Source organism: Rhinolophus ferrumequinum, chromosome 2 (assembly GCF_004115265.2).
Source record: "Rhinolophus ferrumequinum isolate MPI-CBG mRhiFer1 chromosome 2, mRhiFer1_v1.p, whole genome shotgun sequence".
Taxonomy (NCBI): domain Eukaryota; kingdom Metazoa; phylum Chordata; class Mammalia; order Chiroptera; family Rhinolophidae; genus Rhinolophus; species Rhinolophus ferrumequinum.
The window spans coordinates 108,568,188-108,588,127 of NC_046285.1; the positions used below are offsets into that span (position 1 = coordinate 108,568,188).

At 52.3% G+C, this 19,940-nt stretch overlaps 1 protein-coding gene across 16 annotated transcripts in view; it reads left to right on the forward strand.

The window, feature by feature from the left end:
- Positions 1-19,940, forward strand: part of PCBP3 (poly(rC) binding protein 3) — a 182,919-nt gene that overhangs the window by 112,801 nt on the left and 50,178 nt on the right. For 15 of the 16 annotated variants that reach the window (XM_033126345.1, XM_033126327.1, XM_033126308.1 and 12 more), the window contains one exon: positions 11,831-11,953. In XM_033126345.1, the coding sequence (XP_032982236.1) occupies positions 11,944-11,953 (10 nt within the window). In that variant the 5' untranslated portion in view covers positions 11,831-11,943. Of the gene's footprint in view, positions 1-11,830; positions 11,954-15,888; positions 15,980-19,940 lie in introns of all 16 variants that reach the window. The other variant, XM_033126401.1, reaches the window with a different exon arrangement.

The following is a 19,940-nucleotide window of genomic DNA, read 5'->3' on the forward strand; positions in this document are numbered from 1 at the left end:
CCAGGGCTCCAGTGCTATGTTGGATAAGTGGTGTGAGCACGGACTTCCTTGCCTTTCTCCTGACCGAGGTGGGGATGGAGGGGAGCAGTGTTCAGTCTTTCACCATTAAGTGGGGTGTTAACTGTAAGTTTCTGTACATGCTCTTTGTCTAGTTGAGGAAGTTCTTCTCCATTTCTAATTTGCTGAGAATTGTTATCATGAATGGGTGCTGGATTTTGTCAAATGCCGTGTTTGCCCCAAAATAAGACCTCGCCGGACAGTCCGCTCTACAGCGTCTTTTGGAGCAAAAATTCATGTAAGACCCGGTCTTATTTTACTATAATATAAGTCTGAATATAATATAATACAGCACAACACAACACAACACAACACAATTCCTGATGCATTAGAGCTGCTTGTCCGGCAAGTTCTTATCTTCGGGGAAGCAGGGTACGTCCCGTACACCGGTTGGTCCAATTGTGTGACTTGTGCTTTACTGTTAACATGATGGATCGCACTGATGAGTCTTTTGAGCAGTGACCCAGCCTTGCATCCCTGGTATAAATCCCACGTTATCATCATGTATAATTATATGTATATAGTTCTGGATTGTATTTGTTTATATTTTATTGAGGATTTTGCATCTATGCTCATGAGGAATATTGGTCTGCAGTTTTCTTTTTGCTTTCTACCTTTGTCTGGGTTTCTGATTAGGGTAATACTGGCGTCTTGAAATGAGTCGAATGGAGTTCCCTTGTCTTTTATTGTTTGGAAGAGATTGTGTAGAATTGGTGTTAATTTCTTTAAACATTTGGTAGAATCTCCAGTAAAATCAGTTGGGCCTGAATATTCCTTTTTCAGGAGGTTTTTAAGCCAAGTTCAATTTCTTTAATGGGATAGGTTTATCCAAATAATCTATTTCATATTGGGTGAGTTATGATAGTTTGTAATTTTCAAGGAATTGGTGTATTTCTTCTGAGTTGTCAAATTTATATGTGTAGAGTTGTTTGTAGCATTTCCTTGTTGTCCTTTTAATGTCTGTGGATTCTGCAGTAACAGTCCTTGGGGCATTTTAAATATTGGTACTGTGTCTTTTCTCTGTCAGTCTAGCGAGAAGTTTATCAATTTTGTTGAACTTTTCAAAGAACCAGCTTTTTTTTCCACGTATTTTTTTTCCATTTATTTTCTCTACTGTTTTTCTGTTTTCAATTTCATTGATTTTTACTTTTATAGTCATACTATTTTATCCTTCTGCTTGATTTGGGGTTAGTTTGCTCTTCTTTTTCTAGTTTCTTAAGGTGAGATCTTAGCTTCCACATTTGAGGCCATTTGTCTTTTCTAATTTAAGCACTTTGTTCTAAAATTTCCCTCTCAGTACTACTTTAGCTGCATTCCACAAATTTTGATTTATTGTATTTTCATTTTCATTCAGTTCAGTGTACATTTTAAATTTTTCTTGAGGTTTTCTCTTGGCCAATGGATTATGTAGAAGTGTGTTATTAATTTCCTAGTGTTTAGAGACATTCCTGTTATCTTTCTGTTCTTGATTTCTAGTTTGATTTAATTGCAATCAGAGAATGTACTCTGTGATTTTAATTCTTTTAAGCTTGTTGAGGTTAATTTCATGGCCCAGGGTACGGTCTGTCTTGTGAACAGTCCACGATGCCTGGAAATAATGTGTATCCTACTGTTGTCGGGTAGAGTGTTCCACAAATGTCAAGCACCTCGTTCTGGTGGATGTTCATGAGTTCTTCTGTATTGTTGGTGATTTTCTGTCTAGTTGTCCTAGCACTTGTTGAGAGTGGGGTGTTGAAGTCTCCAACTATAATTGTGGATTTGTCTGTTTCTCCTTTAGTTCAACTAGTTTTTACTTCATGAATTTTGTGGCTTTGTTGTTTGATGCATACAGATTTAGCATTGCATGCTTTTCATGGAGAGACTTTCATGAACCATGTAGTGTCTTGATTGTGGAGTGAATTGAGGTGTATTTTCTCTGACAGGACTTGAGAAAGAACACGTCTCTATTAGAATTCACATCGCCAGTGTAACACGGAGCGCCATGAAGCAATGGGCAGACACACGTCTCTGCACGCACGGGGCTTAAGGGGTCTGCGTGCCTTCAGTTCCTGCAGCATGAAAATGATTTCTAAAGTGAAGGTAGAGACACACCAGAGGTCCTGTGAGTGTGTGCGTGGATTTGAAAAGCTGTGAGGACATCGGCGTCATGGCCGGGAGGGAGCTGAGGCTGGCACAGTGGAGTCACAGGACCCTTGGCACAGGGATGCCACAGAGGATTACTCACCTGTCACCTGTCAGCTGGCCTCACAGGTGGCCTCCTGGCCATTCAGGTGGCAGGAGCTAACCTCCTAGGGCTCTGGGAGCCTGATGAGCTTAAGAGGAGAGCCCACGTTGGGAGGGGACGATGCCCAAGGGGGACTGCTGCCTGTGGCGTGTGGATGCCTGGGGGTTCAGGGGGATTTGGAGGGGCCTTGCTTTTGTACCTGTCTAGACTTGGGTCCTGTTACATCTTGCCTCAGGGCCCAGGCCCGGCATGCCAGCAGCTTGAAGTAGTGAGCCCTCACCCTGTGACATGGACAAACAAGGCCCTGCCCCGGGTCCTTTCTGTGGCTGAGTGTCAGGGACACTTCCTACCCTGTGGATGGCACTGGGCCCTGGCTGGGCCAGTGTGTTTGGCTGGTATCTCTGGGGAAACGTTAACTTGAACGTTATCAGTGGGGTAAGAAAGACTGCCAGAGCAGTTTCCATATCGTCAAGGTGTTTTGTTTCCTTGTTGGATTATGTGGAATGTTTTCTTTGGAGACGGCCTGGCACATGGTAATGGTGAGCACAGATGTCCTGCTGGCCTTCCCATGGTCAGAGCGCGTCCTCATGCGGTACCTCCCCGCACACTTGCCACAGACCTTGGCGGGAAGACATCAGAAATGACCGTTTTCCAGATAGGACACTGCTGCTCCCGGGGCCTCAGTGGAGGTTGGTGGGGCTCTGACCCTGCTCTGGGTGTCGAGTCCCCACTACTTCCTGTCACCCCAGTGCTTTGGGGACGTTCTGGAAGCATAGGGGCATCTGTAGGTGTGGTGGGGCCATGAGGTGGCCTGTGGGCTCACTCGAGCTCAAACCTACCCTCATCTTGAGCATTTGCAGAAGCTGCGTTTGGAGAGCAGGTTCTGCAGCTCAGAGACATGTGCAGACCCCGCCTTGTGGGGGAGGGCTGCCTCGTGTGACCAGCTGCGCCCGCAGTCCTGGGGACGGTTCCGTGTGAGCACCCAGGGGACGGTGGCTGTGAGGGGAAGTGAAGGCCAGCTCGGTGGCTGGGTGGCTAGGTGGACGTAAGCCTGTCACCTAAGGATGCAGCGAGCGGGAATAGGTGCGTCACCGCCGTGACGGAAGCTCCTGGAGGCCAGGCCCGGGTGGCACCCGGACTCCAACCCGGTCGCTGGGACGTGGGCTTGGTGTGTTCTGGGTAACAGAGGGTGGAAGTCCTGAACAAAGGCAAAGGGTCCGACACGAGAGGCCGCCGTCAGACAGTGTTCTGCGTGGGGAGGATCTGGGGCGGCTCCGAGGGCCTGCCTGTGGGCCGTGGCGCTCTGCTGCCACCCAGTGGCCGCAGACTTGCCACACAGTCAGCCCTCTTCGGCTCCCGCTGCTAGAAACACCCTAATGGGAAGTGTGTTGCCCGTCCTTGTGGAGTTTGGGACATTCCGTTGGCCTCCTGGAGAGGACCCGATGGGAGGTCCCCACGCTGGCACGCCCCACTTGTCCTTTGTCCCAGAGCCACTTCCTTTTGGACAAGGAGTCATGCTGCAGAGCTGGCAGGTCGCCCCGCAGGGCAGGCCAGCCATGGTTGTGGCGCCTCGGGAAGCACGGGCCTCCCTCCAGAAAGCACCTGGCCCTCCTCCTCGCTCCCTCGGCTGCTCGCTGGCTGGGCTGGGCGCTGCCTGCGTCGCCCTCCTCCTCTGCTTCCCGCCGCCTCGTCCTGGGGCCTCGGGCCTGGTGCTCTACTCCGGCTCATGTCAGTGCCGCACCTAGGGAGCGCCTCGTCCTGTCAGTGCCCCGGGTCTGTCTCCTGCCCGCTCACCCTGAGCTCCTTCTGCCTGTCAGGCTCCGTGTACGCGTCCGGGGCTGACCTCCAGCTTCTTGTGCTCGCCCCACACCCTGTCCCTCGCTTCTCTTGTCCATGGCTGGGCTGGCCTCTCGTGCAGTTGACCTCTGCAGGACGTCTTGTGTCTGTGGGGCACCCCCAGCGCTCCAGACAACTCTTGTGACTGGTTTCATCGTCACCACCATCACACACGCCACACGCTTGTATGCGTCAGCACAGCTGGGGGGTCCTCGTCCCTGGAGATGTCGCTGAGCAGTGCGGAGTTGTGGTACTGCCTTAACCAGTGGCACCCTGGTGACTTTCCTGCTGCCGGGAACTGGGACCTGTCTCGTCCACAGTGCGAGCGCTCCGCTCGGTGTCCCTGTGTCGTGTGTAAGGCTGACGGCCGAGGGGCTGCGCCGTGGGCCGGCTTGGTCTGCTCAGAGGGTGCGCTGAGGCCAGGGCACAGGAAGGCCGCCGCCCTTTGCCACAGGCTTTCTGGAATAAACGCTTCTCAGTTACTTATACGAGGCAGGATCAAAAACCACAGCAAGGCAGCATCCTGTCCCTTGCTGGAATGGGGTCCGAGCAGCAGAGCAGACACAGATTTTCATACTGTGTCACAGCCCAGATTTCACCCGAGCCTCACTTAGCACCATGGGGACCAGGAACACGTTGCATGAGACAGAAACGGCCGGCAGCAGGCGCCACACCGCGCTGAGCACATGGTAAAACATCTGCCGAGCCTTTCAAAGACACCTTCGTGACAGTGCTTCCGTGGAACGACACACACTTGAAATATGTGAAAAACTACAATGTCTCAGCAGTTTTAGGTTCAGAGCAAAATTGACGGGAAAGTACAGGGATTTCCTGAATGCACCCTGACCCCCCCCCCCCCCCCACAGGCACAGCCTCCCCCACCGTCAGCGTCCCCACCAGGTGGGGCTTCTGTTACAACTGATGGACCTACAGTGACACACACGTCGTCATCACCCAGGGCCCACACTTTACACCAGGGGCCCCTCTTGGTGCTGTGCCTTCCGTGGGTTTGGACAGATGGACAGTGACGTGTGTCCACTGTCACAGTGTCATACACAGCGTGTCACTGCCCTGAGCTCCCTCTGTGCTCCTCCTACTCACCCCTCCCTCTGTCCCCTGGCGACCCCTGACCTCTCACTGTCTCCGCAGTCCTGCCTTTTCCAGAATGTCACAGAACTGGACGCCTGCTCAGACGGGCTTCTTTCACGCAGTCATATGCACTTACGGTGCCCCCGTGTCTGTCCAGGGCTTCGTGGCTCATTTCTCTTTCTCACTGAACAACAGCCCGTCTCCTGGATGGACCACAGTTTGTCCATCACCCACGGACGGGCGTCTGGGTGGGTCCAGGTTTGGCCGTCATGAATAAAGCTGCTGTAAACGTCCGTGGGCAGGTTTTGTGTGGACGTAAGTTTGCAGCTCCTTTGGGTCAATACCAAGTAGTGTGATCGCTGGATCCTGTGGTGAGAGGACGTCCACTTTGGGAAGAAACCACCCACTGTCCTCCTGTGGCTGCACCACCTGCCGTCCCGCCCGCAGTGAGTGAGACTTCCTGTGGGTCCACGTCCTCGCCGCGCCTGGTGCTGTCAGTGTCCCGGGTGGGAGCCATTCTGGTGGGTGTGTGCTGCTGTCCCGTCGTTTGTACTTGCGTTTTCCTGGTGACGTGATGGGAGCATCTCCATGTGCTTGTTTGTCATCTGCGTGCCTTCTTCGGTGAGATGCCAAATTGAAATTTTAGAAGTGAAAAACACAAGCCCAAATATAAAAACTCAGGTTGTACACTTTAAATATAGGCAGTTTTATGTGTAACAGTTACACCTCAGTTAAACTGTTAGACAGAAAATTTCAGATGTGCTCCCAGAGAAGGCCAGTGACATGCTCTTTATAAGACTTAAAATAAATGACCAAGAGAGTTTAAAATGAAAGGGGTGGAGGAAATTACCAGATTGAAGCCAGCAAAAGGAAAGGAAGGGAATGAGGAGCCCACATACAGAAAAGCGCTTTGGTGTCCTCGTGATTTTTAAAAGTGTAAAGGGTCCGGAGAAGAGAAGCTGAGGGCGGCTGCCGTCCTGGCAGGGAAGGCGCGTCGCCCCCAGGCCTCTTCTGGCAGGTGCGGCCGCCAGCCCGCGCCCGTGCTCCTGGCTTCTCCTCCTAGTACCTTCTCTGGGAATGAAGGCGCCTCCTCACTGGCAGGAGGTTTCTGCTGCTGCTCCGCAGGCCCTGCCGGAAGTGTTCTGTTGTGCTCTGTTGTCACCCCGCCTCTGATGTCCCTGCCCGGCCCACTGTGTGGTGGCCCCCTCCCCAGTGGTTTCCCTAGCAGTCAGCGTGGCTTGGGCTGCGCGGAGGCCGCCTGTGGGACCCGGGTCACATCAATCCTGATGGACATCTTCAGGATGCTTGTCACCAGGGCGGAGAAGTGACCCGTGGCACCTTTGCTCCATGTGGTTGGGAGAGCAAGTGCTTGGCCACGCATGGCACGCGGCCTGGGGGACTTTGCCCCGCTGCGGAATGGCCCAGCCACCCTCTGACCTTGGGTGCAGGCTTAGTGTAGCATGTGACGCGGTGGATTAGAGGAAGTGATTTGTAATGTGGAACCACCGTGCTTCCCTGGATAAGCCCTACTTGGTCGTGGCGTAGCGTCTTCACATTGCTGGATGCTTTTTGCTAATTTAAATTTGATTTTCTTAGTTTGTGTCTCTGTTCATGAGAGAGATTGCTCTGTAGTTTTCTTTTTCCTACTGTCTTCACCTCTGCTTCTGCTGTCAGGGTGATCAGAGCCTCACAAAACGAGCTGGGAAGTATGTTCTTGTTTTCTCTAAAAGATTGTCTAAGGGTGGTGTTCATTTTTCTGTAAATGTTGGTGAAAATTCTCCAGTGAAACCATCTGGGCCTGGAGATTTCTTTTCCTGGAACTTTTCAGGACAGATGCAGTTTCTTGAATGACTGCAGGGATATTGAGATGATCTGTTGCGTTTTGACTGACTTGGGTAGTTTGTTGGCCATTCTTCCTATTTCCCGTTTCTTTGTGAAGTTTGTAGAGACTTGTTACAAATACGTTCATAAAGCCTCTTTGAAGCATTTTTACGATGGTTGCTTTATGCTTTAGAGTCCTTGCCAGAGAATTCTAACTTCTCTGCCCTCTCAGTCAGTGTTGAGCATTTGTGTGTTTGGATTCTCTTTGCTCTTTCATATTTCCATCAGAGTTAACATCCAGAGTTTTTAGTTGTACTCACCAGAAAGAGCAGGGAGAAACACGTCCATGTCATCGTGTCCAGAACCAGAAGCCCTCGTCTGCCTTAGATTACTGACATCATCTGTACCTTCTCGATTGTTCTTCTTGGTCAATGTCATGAACGGGGTGTGTATTTTTACACCTTTTTTTTTTTAAGAACTAAATTTTATATTTGTTCATTTTCTCAATTGGCTTTTGTTTCTTTTCTTAGTTTCTGATCTATTCTTTATTATTATCTTCTTTCTACTTTCTGTGGGTACTTTCTGTTATTTTTCTAACTTGTTAAATTGGTTTTTTTCTACTCACTAATTTTTGGCCTTTCTCTATTTGTAATGCAGGCTTTTAAAAAGCTGTAATTTCCTGTGAGTTGTCTTGGAGCTGCTTGCCTCAGATTTGGGCATGCAGTCATTTTGTTACTGTTGTGGTCTGATTATTTTCTAATTCCATTATGTTGTTCCTGTCCATTTCTTACGGTGAAGCATTACAAAGAGATCTGTCCAGGGGAATTAGAAAGCTATCTTTTGCTGATGATTTCTAATGTAATTGCCTAGTGGGTGGAAAGCCTGCTCTGTTGGTTTCCTGTTTTTGACATTTGTTAAAACTTGCACCGTGAGCTAGGAGCTGCTGCCTGTGTTGTCTGAGAGCTGAAGGGGGATGCGCCCTTCAGCAGCAGGTGCGGTGTCCCGCACACACAACACCTCAGTTTTGTGTTGGTTCTGCGTCCTCATTACGCTTTCACCAGGTTGCTTGTGTTAAAACATGATGTAGCATGCTTCATGTTTTCTCAAAGCCCTCTCCTAGCCTGCTCTTCTGCAGATTCCACCTGCCCCCATTCTTACACTGGCCTAAAACGCCCAGCCGGCGCGGCCGCTCTCGCAGGAGGGCGTGGGGGAGCAGGTGGGACAGCTCCCGGCCTCACGATCGTGTGAGGTGGAGCCCAGTAACCACGTGAGCTGCTCGTGCCCCGTGTGCACACGTGCAGCTGTGCATCTGCCTGTATGGAGTTTGCAGCCGAATGGGCTGTGTCCAGAAGGGATTGTCATGTCTTTGGGGACGTGTCCTTTGAAGCTGATTTGTTTTGGCAGCCTGTTCAGCAGACGTTAGAAACCATGGCTTCTGCTGTCCTGAGGGGCCGTGCAGCCAGGGAGGGCCAGACAGGAAGGCACGTGTGGCCCCCTCGGCCTCTCTGCCTCCCTCCCTAACCGGACTGCGTCCTGAGCGAGAGCACCAGAGCCTGTTACTGGTGTCTAACTCCACGGGCTGTGGCGTGTCCCCGGCTCCCTGAAGCGTGTCGGTGATGCCAGAAGAAGCGGGTCATTGCATGAGTGTCTGTCACATCACTGTCCAGATTTCTGGTCTCGTGTTCTTTACTAATTTAGTGACACATCAGGGCCACTTATCTTTAGTAAACTAGTTCCCTTTTTAGTTTCTAAAATGATGTAAATTGCCCTTAGGTTCAAGTTCATTAATTTCTGATTGCATTGTTATCAGAGACTGCTGTCGGTACTATTTCCATTTTAGGTGACTTACTGAGAACATAATTCTGTCTCTGGAATTCTGAGAGCCTCCTGGAGAAGGGGCAGGAGGTCTCCTTCTTTGTTTTCTCCCGCGGGACACTGGTTTTCATTTCAGTGCTGCACTGCCTTCAGCCCTGCTTGTTGTCATTCCCTGAGTGAGGCACCGCTTAGGATGGACCCTCCAGCTGTCCACGGAAGAGGAGGTGCTCACCTTGTGACAACACGTGCCCCGGGACTTCTGGGCGGCTGGATGCTTCCTTCCAGGAAGTTGGAATTATGACTCTTGCTGATTCCCTGACCTCCTCCTCCTATGTGTGGAGCCGCGTGGCAGCATTCTAGAATGCGGGGTGTGCGGGGTACGCCCCACCGGTTTCCTGCTACCTTCTCCTCACAGCCAGAGTTTTTGGCTGGCCGCAGCTGTCACCACTTCCCCGCCCACTGTCCAGAGGCCAGGGCAGTTGCTTCTGCTGACTTTTTAGTGCTTGTGAGTTTGTGCCTTTTCATCTGGTGTCATTTTAGTTTCTGTAAGGTGGAGGTAAACATGGTAATTCTGCCACGTTTGATGGGAGGTTTCTTCCATTGCTTTTTGAAACTTTTGAGTATTACCTTTGTTTTTACATTGAGTATAATTCACATACCGTAAAACTCACACTTTTAAAGTGTGTGTTTAGTGGTTTCTAGAATAGGCACAGAGCTGTGCAGCCATCAGCACTGTCTAATTCCAGGGCACGTTCCTCGCCCCAGAAGGAACCTCATGCGCCCGTTCCCCCCAGCCCCCCAGCCCAGGAACCACTGCCCACCCCCCTCCTTCCCGTCTTTGGATGTGCCTGTCTAGCACATGTCACGTGAATGGGGTCAGAAACTCCGTGCCTCTCTGGCTGGCTGCTTTCCCTCAGCATCGCGTTTTCTAGGTTCCTCCACGCTGCATGGATCAGGCCTTCATTCCTTTTCTGTGTCTGGGCCACTTATTGTTCATGCATTCATCAGATGCTGGACATTTGGGTTGTTTCCACGTTTTGGCTATTGTGAGTCATGCTGCTGTGAACATGTGTGTGCAAGTTCCTGTGTGAACATAGGTCTTCAGTTTTCATGGCTGGAGACTTAGGGATGGAATTGCTGGGTCACACGGTAACCCTCTCTTTAATTTTTGTGGAACTGCCAGGCTCTTTTCCCAAGCAGCTGTACCATGTCATATTTCCACCAGCAATGTATGAGGGCTCCGCTTTCTCCACATCCTTGCTGACACGTTATTTTCTGGGTCTTTTTCTCTCCCTACCCCTTCCTGTCACTACTGCTGCTATTGCCATCCTAAGTGGGTGTGAGGTGGTATCTCATTGTGGTTTTGATTTGCGTTTTTCTGATGACTAATGATGCTGAGCTACTTTTCATGTGCTTATTGGCCATTTGTGTGTCTTCCTTAGAGAAATATGTATTCAAGTCCTTTGCACCTTTTTGTAATTGTTGAGTTGTGAGAGGTCTCTATGCAGTCTGGATAGCCGTCTCTTCTTAGGTATATGATTTGCAGATATTTTCTTCTATAGCTTATCTTTTCACTTTCTTGTTAGTGCCCTTTGCTGCACAAAAGTTCTTAATTTTGAGACAGTCTAGTTCATCTATTGTTTTGTTTGTCGCCTGTGCTTTTTGGTGTCATAACCATGCAATCATTTCCAAATTCAATATCATAAAGATTTTTTGCAATGTTTCCTTCTAAGAGTTTTGTAGTTTTAGCTCATTATAGGTCTTTGATCCATCTTGAGTTAATTTTTGTATATGGTGGGAGGTAATACACCCACGCTTTCACATGTGGGTGTCCAGTTTCCCAGCACCATTGTTGCAAAGACTGTTCCTTCCCCTGTTGAATGGTCTTAGCTCCCTGTTACATGTTCTCCCATTGCTTTCTGGTGGATTCCCACTCGTTGACCTTAAGGCCTAACTCCACAGTCCGGGCCCCTCGGACCTTCCAGTCAGCCCGTGTTGAACCTTTGAAGGCACGTGTGACTGTCCCCCATGAGATGCTGTGTGCCCATGTGAGGATGGAGTTTCACTCAGCGATCTCTTTCATGGTATTCCCTTCCATGTGTTATTTGCTCACGTAGTCCATTTTCATTCTCAGCGTATTATATGGATAAGACAGTTCAGCTTGAAATAAACTCAGCCAGTTCTGTTGCTTGTTGCCTAAAGTGGTTACCCGAGCGACTCGCAGAAAGGCAAAGACATTTATTTCATAGAGGTTTCCCATGATTGTTGGTGCTCGGACCTCTGAATTCCCGGTGTTGGGATGCTGTCGTAAACAAGCCCTTTGCCATGTCTGCAACAATAGTTTCAGGCGTCATAAATAAACGTCTGGGGGAGAGGAAAACACACAGCAAAAAGGGTGATGTCACGAAATGGGTGCTCGTGACAGACGATTACATTTCCAATTTGAGTAACCAACATGAATTCAAAAAAAGTAAAAAGTCAGGAAATTTAGACCAAACTGAAAATGGTGCTCTGGAAAAACACTAGATGGTACAGAAGACAGCTGTTTGGACAAAATGACTGAAAGGGAAGGGTTTCAATTAGATGATTACACCAGCTATGAAAGTGGAAAACCAGCAATGCATTTAAATTAACATATAATTTCATAAAGGTTATTTAAAATTTAGTATATAGAGCATAAATATGCTAAATATTATAAGTAGCAAGTTAACTGTTTTATTTACAATCTTGAAAGTTTGTACAGTTTTACCAAAGAGCTTTTGGACCTGGCACTAGGAGCGGAAGCCGCCTCACTGGGGAGAACGGGCAGCGTCCCCAGGCAGGGCTCGCACTGGCGTTTCATCTCCTTTCCCGCATGTGTCTTGTGCTTGAATGCTGAAGACACGTGTGCTGCCCTGTTGAATCCAAGAAAGCGGTTGTGTTGAAGCCAGTCCTGATGGAGCGGCCATCAGTCTGTAAGCTCATGCACCCTGTGTTTCTCTGTTTCAGGTGGGTGGGCGCCACAACAGGCCTTCGTGAATCACCGCTTCGGCGATGCTCTAAGCTCCGACGAGTCTGAACGTTGGTGTCTATGGATCTGCTCTGACTCCTAGAGCCTGCTTATGGGGGAAGGTGAGTTACTGTAAAGTATCTTTTGTTTGCTCCTTTGTTTTGTTTTAACCAAGAGTGTATATGATAATCAGCCTCACCCTTGAAAGTGAAGTACGTCCCACACGGTGCTGTCTGCTTTTTACCCTCTTCAGTCTGACGTGGTGCCAGCTGGGGGGAGTGCCAGGGAGAGAGTGCCAGGGAGCAGTGCCGTGGACAGTGGCAGTCGGCACCGTGTTGTGATGACACGGGAGCCTCGTGCCGTTGGCTCCTGAGAATCACGCTGCGTTGAGTTGGCGTTTGAGGGAGCAGGTCTGAGTTTGCAGGACAGGTCTGCGCTGAGGCGGAAATGTTTTTCCATGGCTCTTTCCTTTGAATTTTTGAGGAGCGTGGGAACCCTTAGAACTGTTTCCCCCTAAGTGTTCCCCGTTTCTACTCCTCTAGACCTTTACTCTGCCATTTTGTAAAAAGTACTGGCTGGAGAAGCTGTTGTCAGTGGCTTTCCGGGTTCCCTGTAAGTGAGCCCCAGGCGCTGCACGCCTGCCTGGCCTGTGGACAGGTCTGCCATGTGTCAGGGGTGTACGTGTGGCTGTAGAAGTGTGTGCATGTGTCTGTACAAGTGTGTGCACAAGTGTGTGCACCTGTGTAGATAGGCGTCGGAGTGTACGTGTGGGAACGGGAGTGTACGTGTGCAGGTGCGTGTGCACGTGTGTTCCGTGAGCCCCTTCGTGCTCCCCACCCTGACACTCACATGCTGCGCGCCGGCCTCGGCCAGGCTCTGAGTCTGCAGGACTGCCGCTCTCCAGCCTCAGTGGCGCCTAGGCTGTCCGAGCGCGTTCTCCTGCAGCTTCTGTTAGGAGGGTGTTGCCACAGCCTCAGCGTCCATCTGAGGGTGCCCTCACCGGTGGCCGCAACGGGGGCACGGAGCGCCTGCTGTCAGCCCTCTCATGTATAATCCAGATCACAGGCAAACTTCTGTAGCTTCTGAGTTCACGCACCTCCCCAGTGGTTGTCAGAGAAACACTCACATCTTTAAAGAGTCACCAGACTTCATAATAAGGGACACTGGTCCCCGGCCCGCCGACTGAATTGTTCGCCGTCCTCTGAGCACCAGCCCCTCACCCACCCTGCCCAGATGTTGTCTGCTGGTTTGGGCTCCACATTTGCAATCCCGTGGTGCTTGACCCAATTCCATAAGCCCATGTCCTATGCTGTTTTGATCGTTGGTTTGTTCTTCCTTCCACGGAGAAGGTTAAAACCATTTGAACCTCCAGGTGTCTATGTGGGCTGCACGTCATGTGAGGGATGCGTCACAGCGGACAGCGGATCTGCTCTGGGCTTGAACGGGAGCCAAGGCAGTGGCGCCTTCCACATGACTGGCGCGTCCCCAGCTGTGCTCAAGAGCAAGGCCGGTTATGGAAACCAGAGCTGGGGCTGACCAGGGTTCTTCGGTCGCTTGGGAGGAGGGTCCGGGGGGCACCCCCAGGCCAGGCTGCAGCTCACCCCAGGCAAAAGCCAGGGGCCCCTGGCTGGGCTCCCTGTCCTCTCCCTGCCCCTCCCCCACACCTGCGCCTGGAGCCCTGTGTTGCTTGTCGGCCTCCCCTCTGCCTGGCACCCACATTCCCAGTGGTCTGGGCATCTGCCCCCATGTACGGGCCACAGACAACAGCTGTGGGCGAGGTGACCGACCCCTGAATGCAGTGCATCCCAGGGAGCACGAGGCCAAGTGCTGCCTTCTGGGAGGCGCTGGGCTCCCAGGCCTCCCCGCCCAAAAAATTGCCCACGTCACGGCCTCACTCCTTGCCCTGGCCTTGGACTCTGAGCAGCGTTCAGCTCAGTGGCAGCTTGCCTCCCCCTGGGCCCTGGATGCCACCATCACCCCATTCCCTTCGGCCTCGGGGCCATGCCGCCTCATCTCCCTTGGGGTCCCCGCACCCCCCAGCACCTCCTCTTCTGCCGGTGACCCTGGTCCCTCATGTCCCCCGTGTGCTGCTTCCTTTCCTCACCCCTTCAAGGGTTTGGCTCCTGCCTTGTCCCCTCTCTGCCTCCTTCCACCCGCGCATGAACAGGCAGCACACCCCTTGGCAGCTCGTTCCCTTGCAGTGACCACCCATCTCTGTCCCCTTGACCGCTGGCCTTGCTGTCACCACTTGCCCACCTTGCACCACACCTGCCTCGTCAAGCCCACAGACCTGCGCTTGTCAGACCCAGCGGTCAGTGTCCTTCCTCCCCACGTTCTCTCAGGACACTTGATCCTGTCAGTCACTTGGGAGGTGAGCGTGGGCCCTCAATGACCCGGGCGTTATGCGCATGAGCAGCAGCGACAAGTGACTGCTGCTCCTTCCTGAAGAATAGAACGGATCCTGTGCTGAGAGCTGCTGGGAGGGGCAAACTGGCAACAGTGCCAGCCACAGCGGACGGGCCGGCTTTCCATCCACCATTAGCACCCTCCTCCTGGACACTGACTGGTGACGTCCAAGCCCCTCGGCGCCGTCGGGCACCCATGACAGAGCCTGCCTGGGAGTGGGGGGTGTGCAGCTGGCTGAGTATCTGCACTGTGGGTCAGAGCTTCAAGCGTGTGTGTGCTTTGACCCAGAAATTTTATCCATAGGTCTGTATTCCAGAGCGGGACAGGAAGAGGCACCCCAAAGTTTGTTGTTAAAACACTTTAATGGAACAACTCAGAAGCTGGCACTCAAGCCTAGCAGATTGGTTACATTTTTCTGTGCAGAAATGGGGGTTTGGTCACTATTATGTAGATTTAAATATACTGAGATAGGAAAACATTTTGGATATAATGTGAAGTGAGAAAAACAGGACAATAATGGGTGATTAGATCCTATTTTTGTTAAAAATACAGTAACACACGCCTACTGGAAAAAAGTCTGAACAGGTAGACTTCAGACTAGCTCACTGTCACTGGTCTTTCTGGATAATTACTGGTTAATTTTTACACATTCTGTTCTTTTCTGTAAACGAGTGTCTAGTACTTGTGTTATTTATTTTTTTCCTATAAGGAACCGTCAGACTGACTGGTCAGTGCAGCCTGCGTGACCCCCTTTCACTCTGTGCCTTTGCTGGTGTTAGAAAGCCGCTGCTTGTGCTGTGGTGCCATAGGAGCCAGCTTGGTGCCCCTGGCAGCTCGCTCCCTGTCTTCATGGCCGGTGATGGCACTCTGCACCCATGTTTTTACTGTTCCTCGCTTGTGTTATTGCTTATCTGCTCCTGATTTCATGTGAGATGCTGAGATCAAGGTAGCAACTCCATAAAAGTAGAGCTGGAGGGCGACTTTCTCCTGCTTAGGGACAGAAGTGCCAGTGCTGGTGGGTGGACCAGCGAGCATTGTGCACGTTCGTGCACGTCCTCTGGGGCTGCGGGGTCCTGGTCCACCCTTCTGCCCCTCGCTGCCCAGATTAGAGCCCTCACACCTGAGAGGTTGGCTGTCAAGGACGCATGGGCTCCCCCATGTCGAAGCTTATGGGTGTGACTGGCTTCTAGGGCTGGACCCCAAAGCTCCGGATCACGATGGAGAACTGGCAGTGGGTGGGGCCATTTCAGGCACCTCATCCTGGTGGGAGCAGCGTCCCCTGCATTCCCGGGACCGAGCCCGCCGTGCATCGGGAGGCTCGTCTACAGGCAGGCAGCTGACAGCACAGTGACATTAAGAGCTGCACTTTGATCAGTACTGGCCCTGAGGTTCCCCCACCCACCCCTTCCTTTTCCAAGGGCTGCATGTCGCGCAGACATGCCGATTTGTGCAGTGGCCCCTTTTGGGGAAAGGACACATTGAAATGACAGCGCATACGTGCCAGGCGCACCCATCAACAGCACGAGGGGAGCCAGGCGAAAAGTAGGTCGCATGTGCCTGGTCCCATGTCACGAGGTTTCCAACCTGAGGCCAATGGGATTTGTAGCCTCTTTCGGTTTAGAACAAAACACCACTCTAATTTTCTCCTTAGCATTTCATCTTCTCTAAACGGGGAGAGTGACCATCTGTCTGGTAGCCCCTTCCAACCGGCCCTGCCCGACCTCCATCCGCTTTGTTCTGAGGTAAGGGGTGCTGGGGGCTGGCCGAGCCTGCCCTGGCGAGGGGGACAGGCTGAGTCCGGGGTGGGGACAGGTCGTCGCAGAGCGCAGTGCTTTCCTGGGGACAGGTGAGTGGAAATGGTGCTGTGCTTACAGGTTTAGACATTCAGGTGACGGCATTTACATTAGGCCTCTATCTTAGTAATGTGCTTCCTTTCAAGGGTCAAGGTCTACTATTAACAACCTGTAATGGAAGTGTTATTATGGAGGGAAATGAACATGTAACTTCTCAGAAGTTTGTCATCGGTGATGCTGGGGTAGGTGTGGGAATGTGATTCTCACCCATAGAAACCTGGGTCACCCCTGGGGCCTGAGCGCCCAGCGTGGCGAGTGCCTTTGGTTGCGAATGTTGACCTGTCAGGTAAACGGGTGAGCTTCCACTCGTGAACGCCACGTTTCAGGATAAGGCTAATACTTGTATATTATTACTGTATGGAGAACATGCCCTTTTGGACTTTGATACTTAAGAAATAACATAATTCTTTTTTCTTTGGGAAGGCCAGCGAACGTGATTCCTTCGTGAAAAGCAGATGTGGAATGAACATATACTAGTTTAAACATGTTTGTAAAACTCACCTGCATTTTGTACCTTATAAATAACACAATCTCGTTTTTTGCCTGCCCTACAAATGACTAAGGTGTTCTGTGAGCTGTGGATCCTTCTTCTGGTGAACATACTTTGAGCAAGTAATGAGGAGAATATCAAATGTGGGCTGTACCTGTGCGGCGGGCTGCCCGCTGGGGCCGTGTCTAGGCAGGGTGCATGCGCCTGTTCAGATTTGCTGGGAAAATCGTTTCCAGGACCAAAGTCATAATGGAATTTGATTTCTGTTCTATCAGAAAACAGTCTTTTGCCCTTCATAGATAAAATATTTAATATTTGTATTTAACTAGCTTTCCAGGAAACATGGGTCCATGGCCATGTTCACTGAAGTAAATGTAAACACTTCAGATTATAAATTACTCCGCATTTTAGAATAATTTGTTACCAAGCTGCCCCTTTGGGAACAAAAGAAGCCTTTTTCTTTGTGAAAGTAATTCCTGTGGAATGTTGCTTGCTTAGGTTCCAGTTCATTCCGATTGCAGCCTTTGCCTGAGTCTCATGACATTTCTAAAGGGTTCTCTCTCTCTTACCCACCTTCCAGTATGAAAAAAGAGAAATTTTTTATCATTTCATTAGGATAGGACAGAAAATTTCAATGTTTTTCACATTTATGATTATAAACATTTCTTTTATGCTTGGACAAAGTCCCCATGTATTTTGATACAATTTTTAACAGTCTATTCCTGTGGCACCTGGCATGTGACCCCGTGACAAGGGTAATGTCACCACTCGGTCATCTTACGTGGTAGCCAGACTGAGACGCTCAGGCGTGACCACCATGTGTGTTCCTGTTAGTAAAAGCGTCGTTACACCCTACGTACTGCCCTGAGGGGCTGAGAAGCACTCTCCGGCCAGTGTCCTGGGATGTGGATTTCCCTGCCTACGGGAGCCTACTGGAGTTTTTCCAGAAGTAACAAATACCACACTGCAGAAGCCCCCAGTAGGCGCCCTTTGCATTTCCCAGAGGAGCGTCCTAACACAAAGCAAGGGGCGTGCGTGCCGCCCGTCCCCAGTGTGCACGTCCTCCTCTCACACTGACCTGGCCCGGGAAACACCGGGCTGGCCTCCTCACAGCAGGGCCGTCGCTTTTGGCCTTGAGTCCTCTGGGAACGGAAGGCCACACGATGGAGTTGGGCCTGCCCGGCCTTCTGCAGGTGCCCTCTGACCTCGCTGCTCCCGTGTCTGTGGCTTGTGCGGTCTGAGGCCCCAGGCTCTGTGTGAGAGCAGAAACCCACTGGCGTAAAGCAGATCGTCACCACGCGTGGAAGGTTTGTGGTCCTGAGCACCCCATAGCTGGGGCTCTTGAAGACGCATCTTCACTCTGGCTCAGGTGGGGGCCTCAGAGGCCAGTGCTGTGCGCGGGGTCTGCCAGGGCGTTCCTCAGGCAGAGCTGGCACTGTGTGTGCCATGCGGAGAGCACAGGGCTGCCTTCTCTGAGCGCCGCTGCAGTGTTTTCTGAGGAGCACAGGGCACTGGGTCCCCGGACGGTCCTAAACCATCTGTACCACCTGAGAACTGGCCAGAAAGGCAGATTCTCAGCTAGCTACCCCTCCCCAGACGGCCCTGGTGGGGCGTGCTCTGTGACTTCCCAGACCTTCCGGGTGATGCTGATGGCACGTGAGTGTGATAGCCCCTGGACTGGCTGCAAAGTGTACGGTGATGGTCACTAGCTCCGGGTGCCGTGGCGTGTGACCTGTGGCCACGGTGGGTGCAGGCTGCGCGAGTCCTGGCTGAGTGATTGCTCGAGCGCGTAGCCGCTGACAATCCGTCAGGTCAGATGGGAGCGTGTGGTGTGGCCTGAGGGCTGGGTCCGTGTGTGCCTGCACACCCAGCGACATCCCATCGCTAGGCAGTGCCTCTCCTCCCCACTGCCAAGCAGGAGGCTCAGGAAAAGCAAAAGAGAAGGGACATGGCGAGACAGGGCCTGCTCGCGGGGGCTCAGGCGGCGAGAGGGAGCAGCGGGGAGAGGCCGGGGCAGCCGATGCCTCAGGGTGCCCTCACCTGAGACGGGGCGGCCGCGGGGCCGTGTCTGGGCATGTCCAGGGGCCTGGCTGGGGGCAGGGGTCGAGCTCCAGAGAGACGGTGGGTGGCCCGCTCAGCAACCAGCTGCTCACAGCCGTGTCCAGCCCTGGGTTCAGGGGCTGCATCCCCTGAGCGTGCAGCCCCCACAGTAAGGTGTGTGTACATAGGAGGGGGATGCCTTCATTGAAAACGATCCGACAGGCTCTAAAAGGGAAAACGCTATGTAAAAACCATCCTCCTGGGTGCGAGGTGGGTGCTGGCCGGTGGGGAAGGGGCCTGGGTCAGGGGGCCTTGGCCTTGTTCTGTCCTTTCCGTAAGCAGTGCTCCGTGCGGCTGCCGCGCTGGGAGAGGGGCGTGCGCAGCCGCGGTGCGCTGTCCGCTGGTGGCCATTCAGAACCCGGTTTGGGGCCTCCGCTCACACCCGACGCGAACACCGTGTATTTGAGACAGAGTAACGAGAAGGCACGGAACCGAATGTGGCGTTTTTTTAAAAGTTTTTTGGGGAAGGGCAGTCTGCGGTGCCCGCCTACACCCCTGCTCTGGACACCAGCACTCCGGGCCTCGGTGTGGGGACTCGGCAGCTGGATGACAGCGGCTCTGGGCACAACCCGTGGTGCTGCCGCGCCGGGGGCACAGCCCCGTGGACACACCGACAGGTCTTACGTGCAGAACAGGAGCGAGCTGGGCATCCCAGATGACAGTGCCTGGGAAGCACCCTTAGGGGCAGTGAGGTGTGGGGGGGTGGAGCTCTGTGCGGGCCATGGGCGTGCGTGCGTGCTGTGCGTGTGTCTGGATGTGGGCAGAGCGTCCGTGTGTGGACTTGTGAGACCGCATGTCCCCGCGCAGACATGCGCCGTGCTCCGCAGCCGGTGAGACCCCATCGACAGGAGAAGGGGTCACCCCATGGCCGCACCCTTTCCAGGGAGCCCGCATGGCGGTGCGGGGACCTGCTGAGAGCGTGACTGTGCACTTGACAATGCAGTCACGGAACACGCAGTGCAAGACGTCCGCAAAACGAGGCGGGAGGGTGTGTCTGGAAATGCGGAGAGGAGTCCGCGGACTGCGGCTCCTGCCCAGTGCTGGGGGTGCTGGGCAGGGGTCCTGGGGTCCTGTGTCCTCCTCTGCGGTGTGAGGGGCCGTCCACCGCTGCCAGCACTTGCCTTTTAATTCTGTGCTTCTTCCTGCTTGTAAACAGGATCCTGCTGCTGTTACAGCCCAGTCTTTTAAAAGCCGCCAGTCTGGGCGACTGAGCACTATCTCTCTTTTGCTTGCTGAGCTTGAAATTGCCACTGGGCCTCT